Raw genomic sequence first — 22,065 nt, 5'->3', positions numbered from 1 at the left:
AACACATCGGTGACTCCTCCGTCTCTTTCAATTTCCCTGCAGCAAATCAAGCGTGAGCTGCTGGATTCACAGCATAAGGTGTCGTCTCTTCAGGAGCTGTCAGCTCAGCTGCTGGTCAACACTAAATCTGAGACACTACTGCTGCTGCAGCCACAGGCTTTGGAGCAGGTCCAGGCTCAGGGCAGCGAGTGTCTGGAGGCCCAGGAGAAGGTGCACGTGATCCTGAACAGGCTGAGGCTGCTCCTGAGGGAGGTCAGCTCAGACCTGGAGGGTCTGGAGGGGAGACTGGAGGCCACGGACACACGGCAGGTCAGAAAATGCTAAATACAAAGTGGATGAAAGAGGGGTCACTTTATGTTAAAATAAAATCTTCCTCTCTATCCAGTTATTTATATCTAAATATTATACTGTTGTTGTTTTGATGTACTTTCCAGGATTGCCTACCGTTGCCTGTTCAAAAATCAGAAATGTGCGGATCAGCTGGTCCTGTGTCAGAGGTGAACGTCCAAAGCGGCAAACGATTGGTAATGTTCTCCCTCATAATGTCCAGTGTGTGTGTGTGTGTGTGTGTGGGGGGGGGGCTCATTAAGAGACAGCAAAACAACTTTACAGCCAACCTTCTTCCCTCTCGTCCCTAAGTAAACATCTCATAGATATTCCCCACTCTACCACCCCTTTATTTTTAATGTTAATATAAATGTTTTACCTTCAATTGCTCCGTTAACATGCACACGAAAAGATTTGTTGCTGCCCCCGACCCCTCTCTTTTTGAGATGTTTGTTGCTGCCCACACCATGTTGATCTGCCAAAAATTTACAAGAAAACCTGGCTTTTCGTTTCACATGATAAAACTTTTCTGAAATTGCTTAGACCAAAACTTGTTTGTTTTAAAAAAAAATTGTTTTCTGCTTTATGACTATGTACATAATAGTTGAACAAATTTAATTTTGTCAGTTTCTTTCAATGTGACTTTTCAGGATTTAAGTCTTGAGAAGCCAGATTTCTTGGTTCTGAAAGTCAATCACCGTCATTGATTCTGTTGCTGCTCTTTGGTTGTTGATGATTCCTTCTCTAGCGATGTTATGGCTTATTATGTTATTTGTTTTTTCTCTCATCTGAGGCTTTGTCTTTATTTGCCCTTGACTGAAACATTCTTTTCTTTCTTTTTACCCCTCCCTGCTCATTACGTGGTACAGCCCCGGGGCAAAAGTAGTCAGGCCCACCCAGGACACCCTGAGAGCGGCCCGCGCCACAGGTACCTCTCTCCTGGACTCTAGAAGCACAGGACGATGATGGAACCAAAGCTACGCATGACTAGAAACTTGATTTAAATGAATTAAACCCATTAGAAAATCAATTAGTCGCAATCAGCCATTTTTTACTCATAGTAAATGATATGAGATTATTAGATCATTTAGATTTTTAGGCTCTTTAATTGATTGAAGGCTTTAACCCTGCGTTCCATGATCGTCCCTTATTCTAGAGACCATGTTACCAGCTGTTAAACGAGTGGGGAATCGCCTACATCAGGCCGCTCCCCTTCTCCTTTAAATGTTTTATTTCACTGCTTCTCTTTGCCCTGCTGCTTTTTGAATGGCATTATGAAATATTGCCTAGTCATTCTTTTTGCGTCTCCTTTCTCAGAGTGACTGTAGTACTCTCCTCGCCCACTAGATGGCACTATCTGAGTCCCCTCAGTTCCTTTTATCTGTTTTTCTTTCTCACGTTTCCTTCCTGTTTCATTCTCTTCATAGTTGAAAGCAGGATATGATGCAGTAACTCCTGCGGTTTTATCTTCTCCCCTAACTCCCACTTTCTTTCCTATGTTTCCTTTCCAGACCTCTTAACTCACCCATCTCTGACTCATTTCTGATTTAACTTTCTATGATTTTCATTAAATGCCAACAGTACCACACAGGCCTGGTGAGGACTCAGCCTAAGCTAGTCTTACCATGAGTGTTATAGCAAAAATAATGTCTTTGTTTCCCCCTGATAGCATCCGTTATATGAGAAGCAGGCTTTGCTGTGTCTCAATTTGGACTTACTTCCATGTAGCACACTAAGTACTTACTTAAGTAGTGGCGGAAAAAAACACATGTATAACATACATTTGTATAGTGTGGTGTTCACCAGGATAACCACTTCAGCTTCCCTCTCCTTCTGTGACGTAGCCAAGATGGCGACCGTTGAGGGTGTGAAGGGTCCAGCGTTCCCACGTCCATGAGTGCTCCACACTTGGCCGCTATGTGTTTCTCATAGTGCACTGCATTTTGTCATAATTGTCAGTGGGAACACATGTATGCACTCAAAATAGCAAGTGTAAGTATTCAACAATGCGAATTGAGACAGAGCAAGATGACTTAGTAATGAGCTGCGGAAACTGACATCCAGCAGGAGGGTTTGCCTTAAAACATGAGCCACATATATAAACACATACTCGATATGCAAATGTTGCGCATGTGTGCTCACAGCAGCTGTATCGTAGCATCGTAGAGGACTAAATGAAATCTGCTGCTGGAGGAGGTTCAGCATGTCTGACGGTCCTCCCGCCTCCGTGAGGATGAGTTTAGTGAGAATATGCTGTTCCTCCCCTTGAGTTTTGGCTCTAACATTGGAAATCTCCAGAGGCATTTGGCATTTCTTCTGCATTTGTTTGGAATGAGACGTGACATTGAACTCTCACACACTCGGCACTAAAGCCAGTGTGTTTCCCCTCAGTGAGAAACATCTACAAATGCTTGTGGTTGATTCTCTTCTTTAAGTGTGTTTGTGCTTGTTTTGTGTGTGAATGCAGGTCTACTGTACATGTGTGTCTCTGTGCGACTCTCCTGATCTCTACCTGTTGGATCTGGGTCTATTTGCCACCTTTTTTGCTTTCGTTGAGTATTCATTCTCTTGCCAGACATGGGTGAAATAGAATTTGCAAACATGTTTGTTTTAACCAACCCACCTTTACTGCAACTACCAATTATTTTTTCTTTTATGGTTTGGTCTGTGAAAAGTCATAAAATAGTGAAAAATGTCCATCACAATTCTCTGTAGCTCAGGGTGATGTTTTCAAATGTCTTGTTTTGTCCAGACAGTTCTAAACCCAAAAGAATTTTATTTACAATTATCTAAAACACAAACCAGCAACTCTCACATTTGAGAAGCTGAAACCAGAGAATGTTTTGAGTTTTTGCTTAAAAAAAATACTTAAATACTACAATCAAAATATTTGATGATTAATTTTCTGTCTATTGATCATTTCAGGAAATTCACACATTTAAACAAGAGGCTCAATCCAAAAAAATACTGAATGTCTTCATATGCTTTCCATTGATTGTATTCGGTGAACCAAAATGTATCTAATGAACTAAAAACAGTCTTGACCATCATGCCTTTCTGATTAAAGCCCATGAGTTTGGAGCATTTTTCACTATTTAGACAAGCACACAAACCTTAAATTTAACCAAAAAAAAAAGCTATCAAGGGGTTTTAACACAGCAGTGATTTGCAAATACTAGTGAGCTCAGGTCTTTTCTCTGCTGTATTTAACTTGTATCTGTGTCTTCCTGCAGCCGGGGCAGATCACCAGGCGCCGCTGGCTGCGTTTCCTCCCGTTCTGACCTTTCGGATGGCGTCTCCTCGTCAACCTCCCCCTCCTCCTCAAAGGGCCAGTCCTTCCTGCTGCGGGTCCTCAGGGCTGCCCTCCCCGTCCAGCTCCTCCTCCTGCTCCTCATTGGCTTGGCCTGCCTGGTGCCCATGACAGAGGAGGACTACAGCTGCCACCACGCCAACAACTTTGCCCGCTCCTTCCATCCCATGCTGCGCTACACCAACGGACCTCCGCCCATATGAAAAGCAGCAGAGTATCTGCGTACTGCTTTGCCAAGGACTCCACTGACTCCTGTGAATGTTTCCTCTTCACCCCGTGCCCTAAAGCAACACACTCTTCCCCTGCTGCGGAGCTACATGCATGGTGAAGTGTTTCAGAGGTGATATGAAGACTTCTCTCACTGACATTGCACACCCACTCTCCTGAAATCACCTCAGCCCTTTAAACCCACTCTCCAAGAATAAATGGACCTTCATCTGGAGACCCCCTACTCCCCTAATCCAAATATTTCGCATTGTTTTAACTTAAATGTGTATATTATTTTTTAAGGTTTGTGAAGAAACCTGTGAAATCAACAAAAACAAAGCACTATTTATATACTGTATGTTGGGAGCCAAAGTCGACCGTGCTTTTGTCCATGATATCCAGTGCTGCTACTATTTATTCAGTTAATAGATTATTAGTATTGATGAAACTAAAGCACCACCTTGAGTGTGGGCTATTGTACCTGACAAATTGTACATTAGACTTGCAGTTTGAGTAGCAATTATTCACAATCTTAGATGTGAAGAGTTTGTTTCCAAAAGACACAATTGAAGAACTACTTGGACACGACGACTGAAACAGCACAGAAATTGTACTTTCTGAAGGATGAGACGTAGCTTAATGTCTTTCGCTTGGCATATTTTATATGAAACCTGCTTGAATTTGGAAATTAAGTCTTTATTAGATGTTAAAGCTAATACCTGAACCTATAGCACTGACATACGAGCACTGTCGAAGGTACTGCACTGAAGCCGTCCAGCCAACACGGCCGACTTCTTTCCCCTAAAGCCAAGGCTTTTAATTTCAGTATTTAATCAACTGGGGCAAATACAACAAAACAAAAAAAGATATGAGCTCTCTTGTTAAAATAATTCAGCTGATTTGTATATTACTGTTGAAATGCCTTTAAATAAAGGCAGTTATTTTTTTATCTTTCTGTTTGAGCATGCACTCAAAAGTCCCCTGCTTTTAAGAAAGCCAAACAATCACTGGTAGTGTTTTAGTAGACGGCTGTGACTTGAGATAGTGAGGTTTGTAATAACTGCGCTAATTATTCTTGCGGTGATCGAGACATCAGAATCACTGCGCTGTTAAAAAATTATCTGTAAAAAAAATGAAATATGAAAATGGTTATTTATGTATGTACAGTTTGCTAATGCCGACTTCATGAAGAATACTCTCTTTTAAGATAATAAAACATGAAATATTTAGTTCTGTGTATTCTTTGGCTTGATTTGTGGGATACAAACTTAAAAGAAACACAGTGATGAACAATATTTTCCCAATTAATGTTTTTATTTTTATGCACAGTAAACAGATGGCAGGTCAGGTTTGACTGGACTTGCACTTAACAGTTCAACTGTCCAAATCCAGTTTTCTGATCCTGTATGGAGGCTTTCCATAATCATCTCTAAGTGGCACAGATCAGATTTCACAATATAGGACTACACTGTAACTTGCATCTCTTTGTTTATCATTTGTATTCTGGCAACATAAAGTTTAACTGCCTGCATTCTCTACACGTCAACTTTTGGCAATTTTTTTGATACGTGTGTGACAAACCTGTGACTGAACAACTGTACATGTGGAGGATACAGAAAATGCAGGCACAGCTGTGTTTGATGTTGCTGGTTGTCATGCAAACAAACATGAAGCAGGACTTGTTCAGTGACCATTCAGTGTGATTTTATCACCAAATAATGAGGAAAAAACATTAGCTTTCTTTTGGAGACCTTAGATAAGTGGTCATGGAAAAAGTTATTTAGCTATATAAATCAAATTATTAACAACGGTGATTAGCAGTGTAAAGCAGTTAATAAAGAAAACACCTGATCAGGTCCACATTAGATATGTTCTTTACAATTGGGTCAAATTCGTTCCATTTAAACAGAAATAAAAACAATTACATATGCACATACATTATGATAACTAGGCTTTTGGAGGTTTGTAAATCCAGCCAAACTCAACATGTAATCACTGAATTAGTGGATGAATAGTAACTGTTTGTAGCTTTGACATGGGTGAAATTCTGAACTGCCTCAAGATAAAAAGCCACTGTAGGGCCACTTAAAGCAAATTTCCTCAGATTTCTCTCAGTCTCTCTCTTGCAGACACACATAAAACATCTCAAATTAAGAAAAAAACATTTTTGCGTGTAAGCATACAGAGCAAACCTACCATTCACAAAAAAGCTGGATGTGGTGAAGTTACCAAATAATAAAGCTTTGAAAGTTTTGCCTCCTTCATTATGTGATCAGTGCTCTAGGATTGGATTGTGCAATTTTTATCTACTCAGAATTAAACAGATACATCCTTAGTCACTGTTCATTTTAGAATTTCATCATAGAAATATTTGCTTTCCAAAAGTTTAAAGTTTGTGTGCACGCTTCAGACACAATACCTGACGTTCAGGCTTTAACAATGTTGGAATTTAAACACAAAATCAATCACACATTCATTTGCACCTGTTTTTTATCATAGTTTAGAGTCTGATTATCCTTATCCTAATAAGTAAAAATAACACCCATTAGCCCCCTTAAACCCAAGAGGAAGTGCACTTTGGTTGAGGCAAATTAGCTGCTCGTCATTTCAAATCACCGTAGCAGAGTGCCACAATATGACCTAACACCTGGAAAACATAAGCTGTACTCACTCAAAATCACAGATACTACGAAAGGCAGCATAGTAGATTGCCTGCACTGAAGCTTGTGTTGTTGTGAACTGGAATAGTGCAAAGGAAAAAAAAAAGTCTCCCTAAACAGTTACAACTATAAAATCACTTAATTTATAAATAATTATCTCATGAAATTAATTAAAATACAACCTTTATCTTTCATTCCGTACTACACACATCATCCGTACAAATTACTTTTGACCTTCAGATGTTGCTTGTGCTCGGCCTCATAGGATGTGGGTGCAGTCGGAGCGGGACCCTCCGTATTGCAGGACTCCTGGACCTGTGGGTCCTCTGCTCGGGCTCTCGTGGCTGACTCGGGGTCCTGAACTGGAACCGACTGAAGAGGAGACGCCGCCATTGCTGCTACTGTTGCAGTTGTTGACGGTGATGAAGGGAGGCTCTCCGTCAGCCTGGGACCAGAACTGAGCTGGTCTGTCTGGGCGGTGTATGCGGTGAGCGTCCAGCATCTCCAGCAGAAGGTCGTACAGAGGCACTTTGTTCTTGCACTTCATGCTGTAGAGATGCTCCATACCTTTGTTGCTGCAGGGAGCGTAAACAAAAGGGAGAAGAGGAATAAAGAGCGGGTTTATGAATCAGTCCGTTAATGAGTGTAGCTCCAGAATGCTTTCTACGTCCCCGATGGCTCTGTTTGATTTTATAATTTTATTTGTTAATACCTTCTGGAAAACAAACTTTCCTTGTTGTTCTTGATCTTGTAGTCTGATTTTATTCACACTTGAATTTGCCCTTCAGTTGCTTTTTGCTTCTTTATTTATTGTTCGGGTTTTTATTCACTACTCTCTTTGGAGAATTATCTTGTTTAGCACTTAAAACAAAAAAAATTGCATATGCACATACATTATAATAACTAGACTTTTGGAGGTTTGTAAATCCAGCCAAACTCAACATGTAATCACTGAATTAGTGGATGAATAGTAACTGTTTGTAGCTTTGACATTGGGGAAATTCTGAACTGCATCAAGTTCAAGAAGAAAAAAGCTTAGGGCCACTTAATAGCTCTTTTTTTCAGATTTCTTTCAGTCTCTCTCTTGCAGACACACACGCATGCTTTAATTTGCAGTTTAGTTGCCTTTTCTTCTTTATTTGTTGTTTGGGTTTTTGTTCACTACTCTTTTTGGAAAATTATCTTGTTTACCACTTTAAATGTTTTTTCTGTATTTTTTTTTTACTGTCTACAAATCAAACAACAGTTTTGTAAAATGAAATGCAGTTTGGAGTTGTTACAAACGATATGTACAAAAATTAAAAGATGATACACAGAAATAAAACTATTTTGCGTGGTGCAGTGCTAACGATTCATTTAAATTTATGAGTCTGTAGCCCCAGGCCCATTTGTTCCTACTAAAGATGGAAATCTTATTAAAAATGTTATTTTTTTTTTTATTAAAATAGGTTCACAATGGTTTAATTAAATTTTGGATATGTTTTGTATTATATTTAATGGTTATATATGTTTTATATTATATTTAATGGTTCACATATGGTTTAATTAAAAAAAAAAGGCAAGAAAAGCTGGGCACAGCTGTTTTTTACCAATATTATTTGGAGAAACAGGAGAAAGTATTCATTGGGGACTACTTTCTGCTGCTGTATAATACACATTTGGTGCTCTAGTGAGTATCTATAGCATCAGGTTGATGTATGTGGGATAGAGTCGGAGTGGCTTTGGATACACAGGCAATACTTGTCAGTAGGATAAATTTACTGTTGGTTTGGGTCTTTATGGTTTAAGTGCCGGTTTAACACATTTTACTAAATAAATTGTTTTATTGTGGTTTATATATTGTGATATACTCTACAACCATCAATGAAATTAAATAACTTTAAAGGTCTGTGCATGTAACAAAGCATCTGCCTGCCTTTTACTGATGATTCACGTTAAAACCAGCTTATCTGAATACAGACAATCAATTCTAAAAAGAGAACCAAGCTTTCTTTTAAAGGATTTATCAGAACAAATCTCAGCATAACATGGCTTTTAATATGGTAAAAGACCCTATTAAGAGCTTTTCTAATTTCATTTCACCTCATGTGCCTGATGTGGGAGAGCAGGAGCAGCAGCTGGGCCTGCCGCCTCGACTGCTGCTGAGCCGAGCATCCTGATTGGCTGATATGATGTATGAGCGCGTCTGTGATGGTGTCCAGCATGTTCTGCACTGCCACGCTGTTGTGGAGGGGCTCCATTGTGCCGGTGCAGAAAGAGAAGGCACCTGACAGAGGAAAAAAATAATGGTAACCTTTCTTTTGCTAACAGAGACTTCAGTAGGAGTGATCCACCTCATACAGACAAAACTCACTCAACCTGCAACAGATTCAAGCCATTTTTAACTTGATAAAAGATCTGACTCACACAAGAGCAGAGCATTAATTGCAGATGCAGTACTGCCCACGCAGCAATCAAAACTTCACCTGGCTGTGCCAGTAGTGTCATGGACTGGTATTTCAGTCTATTCAGTTTCCCATATAGCATATCTTAATCTCCAGTCATGTTGTCATGGGAACAGTTATTGGGGATATTGACGGTACAGGCCTTTCGAGAACACTCTGTTCGCTTAATGTGCCTGAGTAGCGTTCAGAGATACACCTCTGTGGGTGTAGTTAGACACTATTCAATATTTACTCCTGGGAACAGAAACAGAAAGCTTGTGTTTTTATTAGAGATGAATATCTGTTGTCCATTGTCAGTGTTTCCAGGCATCTCGGTTCCTGAAAATGTTTCACAAGAAGGTGAAACTGCCAACACACACACGTTGCCTCACCAGAGTTGAGCAGGATGATAGCTTTGAGGCAGACAAACTCCTCAGGTTTGAGTTTGAGCATGCGGAAGCGGGAGGCAGTGGCCAGCAGCATGTCAAAGATCTCAACAAAGCCTTCCACACAGTCGCCTTCATTCCTGGAGAACAGAGAGAAAGAAATGAGGCATTTTGATTACATTTTTTTTTCCCGAATACTTAAACACATTTCTTGAAATTATGCCTTTTTTTCTTGAAACTCTAAACACCAATCCATAACTTCTCACCCAAATACCCAAACATCCGATCAGATCAAAATGAAGCTCTTCGCTCAAAACCCTTTAATCTTACTGAAAAACAAACTTTGCCCTTAGACATGACACACAAGCCCTCAAAAACACACACACACGACAACACAGTCTTACATACTGGTGAGATAAATTCCAAAAAACTTTTCACACGATGAACACAACAAAAGAAACAACAAATGTACATTTGCACATTTTTTTATTCCTTACTGTACTATACATTACAACACACCAACATTTTATTCTGCCCCAGCTTCCTGTCTTTGGTCTGGGACAGGCCAGAGATTCTAGTCCTACTCCTCCTCCAACTTCTAGGGCCTTTTCGAAACTGCTTGCTACTCCCTCACCCTACCTACTTCCACTCCGTTCATGTGGAGGGTCCGCCACATTGAGTGCCATCTGAAACCAAAGAGGGCGGAGTGGTAGCGGGTTGTTAAACCCGCCAATGCCGAGTGAGCACTGATGCCGTCTTTTTGAAGGTGTGTAACACCGAATCTCCATCCAAAACTAAATAGTCTACATTAAAGATTAGATTAAAGATAGATACACAGGGGGATCACGTAACAAGCAACAATCAAAAAAGTCTTAACTGTTTTAAATTTTTACTATATAATGCTTCAATATAATGTTTGATTTCTTGAAATGTTGTATTTGTGAATGTAGGCCTAAAGAGGTTCAAATAGGCTTTTCTTTTACAATGAATATCAATCTTTACATAGAAATATGTATTATATATATATATATATATATATATATCATATTTCTTTTTTCGTAAATATCTAAAGTCACGGTATAATATTCGAAATATAACCAAAATAACTTGGTTCATGAACAAACACAAATTAAGTGACAAATGCTTTCAGTTTCGTTATTGTAAAAAACACACTTTTCCTCAACATCAATCCTGAATCTTAATACAACTGTTGTTTATTTGATCCACATATTATAGCAGTGAATTCAGCGGTCAACGTCAGATCCTAATTACGGGGGGGAGAGGGTAGTTCACCGGAAAGCTGGCCGCTGTATTTATACACTACGTGGCTCCGTGTCAGAGTGGAAGTGGCGAGGGTCTAGTTTCAGAAAGGCCCCAACTGTTCCTCTTCCTTCAACTCCTTACTCTCCCTACTGCTCTTCCTCCTCCTCCTCCTCCTCTCTGGTGTACTGTTCCAAAAGTGAATGAACTGACTCCGGCCCTTTTATCTATGTATTGAAGGTTCTGATTGGTGTGTTATCAATTATGACTCTTTGTGTTTCCACCTGGGTAACTGTGCGCTAATTAAGCTCAAGCTGTGCTGACTTTAGTGAACAACATTGAATATTAGTGCTTTCTAAATGATCACATGGTGTAGGCAATGAGAAAGGAAGGGATGTGTGCGTAGTTCAGGGAAATGGGTGTGCTTTTTGAAAAAATTATAGTCATGGTTTTGAAATTTTTGTTCAAAAGCCTGGTTATAGTGTTTAAGGGGGCTTTCACACCTTCCTCGTTTGGTCCGGATTTTCAGACTTTTCAGTTTGATCCGAACCAAAGTTGCAGGTGTGAAACCTCCCCTGGATCACAGGCCGGACCAAACAAACGAAATTTGGTCTGACGAAAAGAGGTAGTCTCGATCCGGATCAAACTGAACCATGGTTCGGTTCATTTCTAGTTTGAAAGCATTTTTTGGATGGTTCGGACTTTAAGACCATTTACAGGAAGTTTGGCGGTTACCGTGTGAACCGGAAACAAACAAATGCACGGAGAAATGCATTGAAATGAGGACACAATTATAAATCTTCTGTGACAGCTCATCTTTTGACACAGACGGCCAATATGGAAGCAAACTACCACTTTGGTCTCTCCTCGAACAAAGATGCAGAAGAATTGCTTGCTGTCTTCTCCTCCTTTCCTGCCTGGCGTTGACGATATAATGTTCACACAACGACTACGTTTATTTGGCGAATTTGAACGAGCCGCGAGTAGGCTATAGGCTAGTTGGTGCTCCAGGTAGTAATGCCATAAAACAATATAGTGTCAATGATATTAAATTTTCATCCCTCATTCATTCATTATTGTTAAAGCTACCCGCGGAACTGTTTACAAACCAATCAATGTCAAGTATAGGGAGACACAGCCCACACAGAAGATGACGACAGGACGCAGGTCTGTCATATAAAGTCCTTTAGTGCGGTCACATAAACGCAGTGTGAAACCAAATCAAAACTAACCGAATGTATCAAAACATAAACTTTAGTTCGGACCTTGGTGCGGACTTTCAGGTGGGAAAGCCCCCTAAGCTATTGAGAAAAACAGAGTATTTGACAAAAACAGAGCCCAAGTTCTGAGATGCAGCGCACCGTCAGAGGAAAAATAACCTGACTTCATCTGCGACCATGAAACTATCCAAAGAGCAGCCAGATAAACAACTAATGGACTGAACCACTGCAACGCTCCATTTGTCGGCACAGTTGAAAAGTGATGGAAAGATGGATAACATCCAGTGGCTGGAGTGCAAGATAAACCTAGAAGGACAGAGCCAAGGGAATTTGTCAACCCTGACCCACAGCATTTTAGTCATCATATCCAATTGGTGAGGACCAGGTTTTAGAGATAATATTCTCTAATACACTTTTGAATCAAATGGGACCATCAGGCACATCAGAGGGTAAAAGCTCCGTCTGTCTTCCTGTCTGCATGTCTCCCTCATCCCTCTCTCTGTCTCCACCAATCTCTCTTTTTCTCTCTGAGAGAGATACTGCGGTTTGGCGAGCTTGTTTACTTTGAACACGGTGGGAAGTGGAGGGAACAGGCTGTGCCTGCAGAGCAGAAAACAGCTATGTCTCATGTCTCCCTGCATCTCTATTTTCCCGTTCTCTCTATTCGTCATTTTACTCCTCCATCTCCTTCCCCGTCATCTCTCCATCTGTCTTTCGTCCTTTTCCATCATTCCTTGCATTGAGGCTTTGATTAAATATCTGTCCTGGTTGCCAGCTCAGCGCTGTAATGATGAGGGGGTATTTCAGGTTAGAGACAGGCTGCTCTCCTCTCGGTGGGGAACATGTAATTAGTCTTTCACTCTATGACAGGAGTGTTGGGATGGCACAATGGTTGGCAAGGTGTGAAATGGAAAATCTACAATGCTGATGTATCACTCTTAAGATCTGTGTGAGAGTGAGAGGAAGAAAGAGAAATGGGGGGAATAGCAGGGACAGAGTGTGTCACACAGAAGTCCGGTTAGTATTCCTTGATACCTGTCCAGTATGAGGTCCTGTGCGAAGATGAGTTTGCCGGGGCAGTGGATGGACCGCCATATGAGCCCAATCATCAGCACCTCCAGCCACGAGCTCTCCAGCAGCTGCACCTGGTCATGGAGGGACAGCTGCAGGAAACCTAGAAAAACACACACAAAGTGCACATTAACGAGGACCAAGGTGATCCACAGCCAGTTAAGAGTCGATTCAACACTTTTCCCCACTTTTTTATCTGATAGTGATAGAGGAGATAGACAGTAAAGGCAGGAGGGAGAGAGGGGATGACATGCAGCAAAGGGCCTGGGCTGGATTCAAAAGGCCTTTATATGTGGTACGTGCTCTGCCAGATGAGCTACTGGGGTGCCCCCAGATTCAACACTTTTCCGCGAGCTTATATAAGCTCTTTGATTAAGACGCTCTCAGTCAACTCCAAATAATTGTCACTAAAAACTGTGTTTTGTTCTGATCACAGTAATAATTAGGAATAAAGACCAAATCCAGACACAGAAAACAATCTGGTGTCGATAACTGTGGGTGTCAACTTCAGTATGGTGTGGAATATTAACAGTCCCAGAGTTAAATGTTTTCTTTGCACCTTCATCCCACTCATCAAAATAAAAGCCCTTGATTTGTGGCAGGGAATGGCTACTTAAATGAAACCATCTGCAATCTCTTTACCCTTATAAGAAGCCTTATCGCTGGCACTCAGCTGTCTCAATTCATATGTAATTACAGCCAATTCGTTCCCATTGACCCCCCTCCCTGTACCCTGTTTGGGACCCCTCGCAATTAAAACTGTGTGCCTTTGGGCTTTTAGTGACGCACAACGTTGTAATACTTCAAAATCAGGATTTACTCACACTGAGACCTTGTTGTGTGTGTGTGTGTGTGTGTGTGTGTGTGTGTGTGTGTGTGTGTGTGTGTGTGTGTGTGTGTGTGAGCGAGCATGCAAAAGGGTGATGTGTCCTATATTGCATTTAGGCTCTATGGGGTGCCAGCAGATTGGCCAAACAATCCTCTCAAAGGTGATGACTGTAATTACCATCACTGTAATGGCTCAGCATTTGTGTGTATGTGTGTGTATGTTTCCACTATAAAAGGTCTCCTATCACCTTGCTGTTGCCTAAGCAGTCCAATAGACAACAATCGTGGGCCACAACCACTGTCACACAGTACAACTGTCCGTTTGAATGTGTTTCCATGCTTTTGAAAATATGTACTAATTTGGACTAGGCATGCGATGGATGTCACAGTGACCAGCAGAACCTGACTCACATGTTTTGCACTTATGGACTGACAGGGCAAATGTTTTTGAATATCTGTGCAAAGCTTGAGCTCAAATCTTTGTGCATCTGTCAATGATCAGCCACAACCACTGAACATCCGGATATTACTGCACTTATTATTATATATTCATTAATGGGAAGAATTCATTTAAGAGAAACTGGAAGTTGCCCTTCTGACCTAAAGATCTGATGATGAATGAACCTAGAGACTGAGAGGCTTTTATTTCACTTGGAATCATACAATCCAATACATTTATAATCTTAATAGTCTACCCAACAGTTTATTCTTTTTTTTATGTTTTTAGTAACCATATCACTATAATATATTTAAAATTGTCTTTTTAAAGTGAAATTTGCATATTGTCAACAGCAACAGACAGCTGTGTATCTGGAGGGTGGCAGGGCTTGAGGTAGTGGGACAAAGAGGTCTGTTTATGGGTTTAGATAATTATATAAAAATTAAATCTGGATGCAATGTTTGTTCAATAAGAATATTTTTCAAAAAAAGACACTGTTTGATTGATAAATGAACTTTTTTTTGTCTTACAGCCCAAGGAAAATATCAGTTGTAGTTGAATTTGTCTTTTCACAATCTACCGCAGAGTTGCTGCTATTTTGGTCAGGCCAAAAAAAACTGTCAACATGAAGTGACACTCAAAAACATTTTTAGAGCTGCTTATTTTTATTTAGGATCTTACCATCACCAGAATCTCAGCATACTCCAAAGAAAGTCTCAAATTAATAATAGTTTTTTGCTCCAAAACAGAGGTCAGGCCAGAAAGTAAAAATGAATATGAATATCTTTTCTACTGGTGACAAAGAATTGAGAATATTTATTGGTAACGTGGCTATCTTGCCACTCTAAGCAGTACCTGGAAGCTTCTTGGCCCAGGTGATCATGTGGACCAGCTCCTTGTCAGCCATGCTGGTGAGCAGTGTCATTATGGTGACCTCGGTGTAGGGTCGGCTCAGCTTCTGACGGGAGCACAGCATTGGGGGCTCAGCACCCTGGAGCAGGAGGAGCACCTGGCGAAGCAGCAGACAAACAGTAGAAAAATATTAGCTGTTGTGCTTCAAATTGTTATAAAGTGACTACAAACATACACAAGCCACACTGCCATGAAATGTGGTATGAATATTCATGGTCCCCAGTGGATGATCCCTAAAATTTCTTTCCCAGTCAACCATTTACACCACAACAAAGTATTTCAAAAACGAACGTCACTGTATCCACATGAAGAAGCACCTGGTCAGGAGACATTCCGGTCACTGATGATTTTCCTCCTCCACCACCGGCACTGCTGCTGCTGTGTTTCCTCCTGTCCTGTGGGGGCACTGTTCTGTACTCCAGATCCTTAGAGGTCTTGTCTCTGTCATTGGTTCCAGCACGTCGTTTGTCACGGCGCAAAACACGGCCACGGTCCTTGCGCACACCTTAAGCACAAAGCAGGGGTTTAAGGAAAGGAATGAAAGGAACTTTATTGCCACATACATGTAGCAAAATCCTCTGTATTTAACCCATCCCTAAATGGAGCAGTGGGCAGCCACTGTACAGCACCTGGGGACCAACTCCAGATCTGTGCCAGTGCCCTGGTCAAAGGCACTGACTGGAGAACCTAACATGTTTTTAATACAAAATAAAATGCGGATACACATTTAAAAAGGCACAATATGCATGCACACAGTCACACACAAACTCAGTTGTCTTTTTTCCTAACTCACAAATAACTTCTTGTCCTGTTCTTACCACACACTCTAGCAGCAGTGCAGATTAAATAGATGCCTGTGATGTGATGTGATTCAAGAAGTATGAAAACAAAAATGTGGGTGTGCGTTAATCAGTAGTTGTACTCCTTAAAGGAAATCACTTCAAGGTCATGTTAAAGTTAGTCTCAAGCTTATCTGCATCCACCAGCACTCTCATATTTGTGCCAGTCCTCTCAGCTACAAGCCACAATTGATGGATGGCAATTAGTTTTGAAATTTGTTCAGAAGATGCCACAATGCTTCACCGTTGCCTGAAGAGACTCGATCTTGTATCGCGAGATGCAAGAAAGAGATGTGTCTTTCATCTGCTGCAGTACGTTTCTTTGGCCAACCACTGTGTCTATGATCCTCATCATTGACTGTTTCTGTGTGCTTCTTCAAAAGAGCTTGGACAGCACATCTGGAAACCCCTGTGTGCCTAGAAATATCTGCCTGGGAGAGACCCTGCTGATGCTGTATAACTACCTTGCATCTTGTTGCTGTGCTCAGTCTTGCCCTGGTGAATGACTTGACAATAAACTTCAGTCTTCAGTAACCTCACCTTGTTAGCTGAGTTTTGCTGTTCCTCACCCAATTATTTCTGTTTCAGTTAATGATTGTGTTTCATCCTACATATTGAATTTATGATCATTAGCACCTGTTTGGTATAACTGTTTAATCATACACCGTGGACGATATGCCCACAAAATCCCTGACTTTGTGCAAGTGTACGTAGAAAAGTGGATGCAGTTTTGAAAGCAAAGGGTGGTCACATGATGTTTCTTCTGTTCACTCACTCTGCATTTAGTAATTGATAAAATAAAATTTCTTATCATGTCTATTTTTGAAACCATCCTTACCTAATTTTTCCACACCGGTCTAAGACCATTGCACAGTACTGTATATTATATAAAATAAAACTAATTTAAAATAAAGAGAGAGAGGTTGGTCTTGGAAAAGATGGAAAATCTGCTGCCTGCTGGTGTTTCTACCCACCTCCTTTCATCATGCCTACTTCATAACACTTCCTAAGACGGCAAGCCTGGCAGCTCTTCCTCCGATTCCTGTCAATAGTACACTGATTGGTTGCTGGGCACATGTAGTCATTGTGACCTGAAAGGGAAAGAAAATCCATTACTTCTCCAGGGTTCAGCTCAGATTTAGGTTACTTAGTAGCAAGGAACACTCTATTCCCATTTTAAATTAATCTGAGATGGAGAAAATTAAAACATAGTATATTGGCTTTGTCATTGCCATGGGACTATTGGTTTCTTATGACCAGTCTTCAATTGCAAGACTGGTCAATATGCCGAAGAATCATATCACAAACATTACTAAGCCACCGACAGTACATCAGCTTTTGTCTGCACACAGAGACAGCTGTACATGGAGGTAGTACACTATGTCATATGAAAGACATGGGATGCAAAAAGAAGGGGAAAATGGTTCAAACTTATCATTGAAAACAATAGTGGTAAAAAAAATTCATTTGCCACTCTTGTAATTTTGAATCTCTCCGTTTCAATAAAGCAGACAGATTACCTACCCTGGATGCTCCTCTTAAAGAAGGCCTTGCAGCCCTCACAGGACCACACCCCGTAGTGGTACCCAGAGGCATAGTCACTGCACACGGCACAGAAACGCATCTCCTTGGCCATCTCAAACCCCCCGGCTCCAGCCCCTGACTCCCCCACACAGTAGGACTCGTCACTGGTGGCACACTGGTCCTCTCTGGGAACTGGCTGCTGGCTGGAGAGGACACTTGACCTGCAACAGGGCATTGATTTCAGCTCAGTTAAATTATCTTAAAATAATTGTGAGGCATATATATATAATAATATATACTAGCTTTCTTGCAATAAATTATAGCTGGACATGTTGTCAAGAATGTCTTGAATAGAAGTATTTTATCATAAAGAGTAAGAGAACTACCTAACTACTAAACTACCAACTACTTAAATAATATTTACCAAAATGACTTTAATCTGCAAACAATTATGTACTTGCAGTGTTTCCCCTAGGATGGAGTTGTAGCCGTGGAGGTGAAGCAGAAAAAAAAGCACACTCACAAAAGCATGCAAACCATGCCCTGCAAAAAATATGCAACTTCATTTTGGACCATATCTGTGTACAAAAAGTTGGAAAAGCTCCAACAGAGTATAAATAAATAACACCCAAAAAACTAAACTTGTTTACTGGGAGAAACTACAACCATTAGATGTGGGAAAAGTCATTTAGTTGACATGCTATACAATCATTTTCAACATTCATGGTACAGCACCCAAGTTGTTTTGAGCTTCTCCACTTAAGCCTTATAAAGGCAGGGAAAATCCTGCTAATATGACCTCAGAATTTTTATAGATAGGATTATTTATGTTTCCATTTTGTCTTAATTTACAGTTTTGGCGTTTATCTGTAGAAATTAACATAAAATAGGCAACATGTAAGAACCAGCATATTTGTTCACTCCCTTCTGTGGAAATACCAAGCATTTCATTTGCACATTAAAATCCAAAAGAAACGTCTCCTCATTAGCCTAAAAGGTTCACATCTCTAATTTGCTTTACTAACCTCAGCTCCTCCATGGTCACCACCGTCCTTTCTTTTCCTAACAACCAGTTTTTCAGACTCATCTGAAAATTAAAATATAATTTAACTATCAGGATGTGCAGCATGCGTACAGAACAGAGCCGTAACGTTACACCAGTTCAGTCTTGTACCTTATGTTCTTAACACTGGACAAGTAGTTAGTAATGCTGCAAATTAACGTTGCTTCCAATGAATTTAGCTAACGTTACATAGCATCCAAATATAGCAGTTTCCTGCTCAGCTTCCAGACCGAGGCTTCAGCCCAGGCCAGATCTTTGCTAGCGCTAACCGTCTTCACTTTCCCAGCAGCTGGGAAACAAAAGACATACTTTTATTATTTTATTACCGCACACACTGTGACATCCACTGCACATTTACTGTTTTCCTCAACTCCGCTAACTTTCACTTGCTATCTCTCCTTCGCTCACCCAAACAAACGCAACGACCACCCATTACGCACATCCATTACGCACTGCCCTATTAACTACTTAGCAGTAAGGAAAGGCGGTGCGCCCCATAGGGGAAACACTGACATGTACTTCTGTTGTTCTTACGTATTGTTCCTTTCTCAAGGTCCTTGACAAAGTCCTTAATCTCTGGAATTAGAACCCAGGTCAAGGCTTGATCATTTTTATAGAGATAGTGACAATGTTTTGTATAAAGCAAAAGATTAAAAAAAAAAAAAAATTCGGATACATAATTACGTTTTGTGCATAACTGTATTGTGATGACTGAACCAAATGCCAATACTAATACGCAAGTGAGAGATATTAAATCTAGTTATATAGCAATATTTTTCCCTATAGCCAGTCACTCAATAGGAAACACAAAGTAGAGAAAATACAGTATTATTAGGAAATTTATAAATTATGAACAAGATAAACAAACTGACAATTTATTTCTTCATGGATATTATTCTTTAACGTTGTCTTTAAATCATTATGGGGTGGGCGAAAAAAACATAATGGAGATGAGCTATGACATTCTGATTGCACTGCTCCCTCCACTAGAGCACAAACAAAACTGACCAAACAATCAGATTCATGCACTGGAAGTGGCATCTCTCACAAATGACTTATAACTTCACTTTTTAAATAAACCCATCCAAGCAGTGGTTCATACCTGTTGATGCAGTCTACAAAAACAACTTTTTTCAGACACTTTTCTCCACTCTGGTGATGAAGAGAAATTGTATTCCCTCACCTGTAGACTGGTGTTGAGGTGGTTTCCAGATAGTGGTGGCTGGGCGGGTGCATAAAGGGGCTGAGTCTGGGGCTGGACGGCACAAACACAAGAGGACTGGTAGGCCCACTCCCCAGGGACTGAAGGCTGCCATCTGAGGGTGGCCCTTGTGCATCCAGAGGTGCAGAGTAGTAGCCTGAGTGGCTGTAAAGAGGAGTTGGGACAGGGGTGGGGGCGACATAATCGTAGGTCCCTTCCAGAAAGTCCACAGTGGCTCCCCCTCCGGACCCCCGGCTCTCTTCGGGGTACATGTCACTGAGAGGGGCACGCAGCGGAGGCGAGGGATGTTGTGGGGAGAGGGTCTCCAGCTCTGTGAAGGCTGGGCCAATCCTGGGTCTGAGTACTGTTCCACAAGGTTGCTTGCTCTGCGCCGGGCTCTGCCTGAGCAACATCACAGCACAACAGCACTGATATGCAACATGTTTTAGACTTGCTCTCCCATTTGCTGGGAGGGGGAGTGGAGACGAGTGCTGCTCTCACTCTCTCTTTACTCCTTCCTCACTCTCTCTCTTGTCTCTCCTGCCTGTCAGGCAACTTGAAGGGTCCACTTTTATCGTAGTCCCTATCTGCCTTGAGCTTCCGCCCACTAAGCTCTACAAAAAAAAAAAACATCAAAAAAAGACTCCTCCCAACCTCCTTAAAGGTTTTGTTTGTCAGAAGAGCCTTTCCCTCTTTTCCTCTAATGGAGGAAGGGAAGGCTGGTGGGATAGAGAAAGAGGATGGACAGAGAAAGAGTGATTCCTAAATAACACCCTGTCCTCTCTCTATCACACACCACTATAAAATGTTGTCTTCCCACTTCACATTGAAAAGCTTTTATAGGTTGCAACTGTTATCCTGAGAAAAAAACAACAACTGTAAACTAGCTGTTTCATTTAGCCGATACTCAGCATACTACCAGCATGACGTATGATCGGTCTATTTGCAGCCAGATTATTGAATACACCTGAGACGGCAGTAAATCAAATGGAAATGAGAAACATTAGGACAATGGGTTGTAACAACAGGGGCTATAAGAAAGGCAAACTCTACCAGGATACACTACTCACCTCTTACACATGAATCATCCTCATATCGGCTGTGAAACACTGGGACTGCACATGTCTTCTCACTCCCTCTCTGCTTGCCTCTCTCGTCGCCTCTCTCGTCTCTCTGACATCTAGCTGGGCTCATTGGACACAATGGAAACAGTGGGAAGGTTAAAAAAAAGGATAAACAAATTAAAGATGCAGCCAGATCGATAACCACGGTGTATTTAAGTGCCAGGTCACCATAACACAGCAAACAGAGCAGGTCAAATGTCATTCCAACAGCCAATGATTACGCAATCCAGGAGGGGATCAGTGGTTATTATAATTATTACCTGTTAATTGTTATCTTTTTATAAACATTACAAAGAAATTAAGAGAATTTGAAAAAGCATACCTTCTTAGTGACACTTCATTGAAAGGAGCATGACGTTTCCACAATACGCGCCAGTTATTCATTGCATTATCAGGGCAACTCACGGATTAAATAGAACACTATATATACACAGATCAAAGGGGCAGACAATTTTATGCAATGTCCATGTTTACAGCACAAAGTTCCAGTTTTGTGATTTTCAGAAATCGTTTCAGGGGTCAGTGTTAAAAAAACAACACATCTATGCTGAACTTCTAGGAAAACCAATTAACTATAGGTGTAGGGATATTTCCAAACATTCATGGAAGGTGTAAAATTAAACCAGTTATAACAGTAGGTCAATGTAAAAATAATTATTTATAGCACACATGTGCAAGAGGTCATTTTCAAATGATGAATTTCAGATCCAATTATAAAAAGGATGATAAAAAATAAATCACCAAATAATTTGGGGGGCTTTCATTACAATATACCTACTTCCACATGATACTGTCAGGTGGCACACATGGTAAATTATTCAAGAAATTCATAAAGACAAAGATGATCTCAAGTAACTAGAAACCTCACCCACTAAGGAAAACCTGAATATTTGGCACAGTGTCTTCATTTTCTCCCCTCTGTGCAACATCTTTGAGTAAACAGCCCAATTTTCAGGACATGTCAGGTCAAGTGGAAAACAAGTAGTTCTGATGATGATATATATATTTTTTTGCATTTTCCCTGGAATAAAATGAAGACACTGTTACATTAGAAAACAGGAAAATGAAGAGTGGGAAACGAAACAGCTAAATCACCTAAATGACTCAAGATAGGCTGCCGTAATTTACTTCATTTTCAAAACAGACCACCTTCACAAAGCATCTCAGCAGCCTAAATAATGCCAATCAGTTTTCCCAGATCATTCTGGCATTGTAATAAACATTTTGCATTTCCAGCTGTTTGGTTAGCTGTTTTTCTAGGTCCAACCTAA

At 40.7% G+C, this 22,065-nt stretch overlaps 3 protein-coding genes across 5 annotated transcripts in view; 1 reads left to right on the top strand and 2 right to left on the bottom strand.

Annotated features, from left to right (window-relative positions):
• The window catches only part of syne1a (spectrin repeat containing, nuclear envelope 1a), a 166,855-nt gene extending 161,782 nt beyond the window's left edge, over positions 1-5,073 (top strand). Inside the window, exons 145-148 of the mRNA XM_046061634.1 lie at positions 43-309; positions 435-524; positions 1,197-1,255; positions 3,561-5,073. Coding sequence (XP_045917590.1) covers positions 43-309; positions 435-524; positions 1,197-1,255; positions 3,561-3,840 — 696 coding nt within the window. The 3' untranslated portion in view covers positions 3,841-5,073. The remainder of the gene's footprint in view (positions 1-42; positions 310-434; positions 525-1,196; positions 1,256-3,560) is intronic.
• Positions 1-22,065, bottom strand: part of mthfd1l (methylenetetrahydrofolate dehydrogenase (NADP+ dependent) 1 like) — a 200,997-nt gene that overhangs the window by 100,477 nt on the left and 78,455 nt on the right. The window lies entirely within an intron of this gene.
• On the bottom strand, positions 5,140-20,143 carry esr1 (estrogen receptor 1). 2 transcript variants are annotated; one of them, XM_046061638.1, is made up of 9 exons: positions 19,653-20,143; positions 17,407-17,627; positions 16,857-16,973; positions 15,361-15,548; positions 14,987-15,140; positions 12,829-12,967; positions 9,320-9,453; positions 8,587-8,770; positions 5,140-7,079 (listed from the first exon to the last, which is right to left on the bottom strand). In XM_046061638.1, the coding sequence occupies exons 1-9, from the start codon at positions 20,081-20,083 to the stop codon at positions 6,764-6,766; spliced, it is 1,884 nt and encodes a 627-aa protein (XP_045917594.1). In that variant the 5' UTR covers positions 20,084-20,143; the 3' UTR covers positions 5,140-6,763. The 2 variants fall into 2 exon arrangements, with proteins under 2 accessions (XP_045917594.1, XP_045917595.1); XM_046061639.1 differs by lacking the exon at positions 19,653-20,143 and adding an exon at positions 18,432-18,493.

This window comes from Micropterus dolomieu, linkage group LG10, assembly GCF_021292245.1.
Source record: "Micropterus dolomieu isolate WLL.071019.BEF.003 ecotype Adirondacks linkage group LG10, ASM2129224v1, whole genome shotgun sequence".
Classification (NCBI taxonomy): domain Eukaryota; kingdom Metazoa; phylum Chordata; class Actinopteri; order Centrarchiformes; family Centrarchidae; genus Micropterus; species Micropterus dolomieu.
The sequence above is the reverse complement of the archived record's forward strand: the minus strand, read 5'-3'. Positions and strand labels throughout refer to the sequence as shown.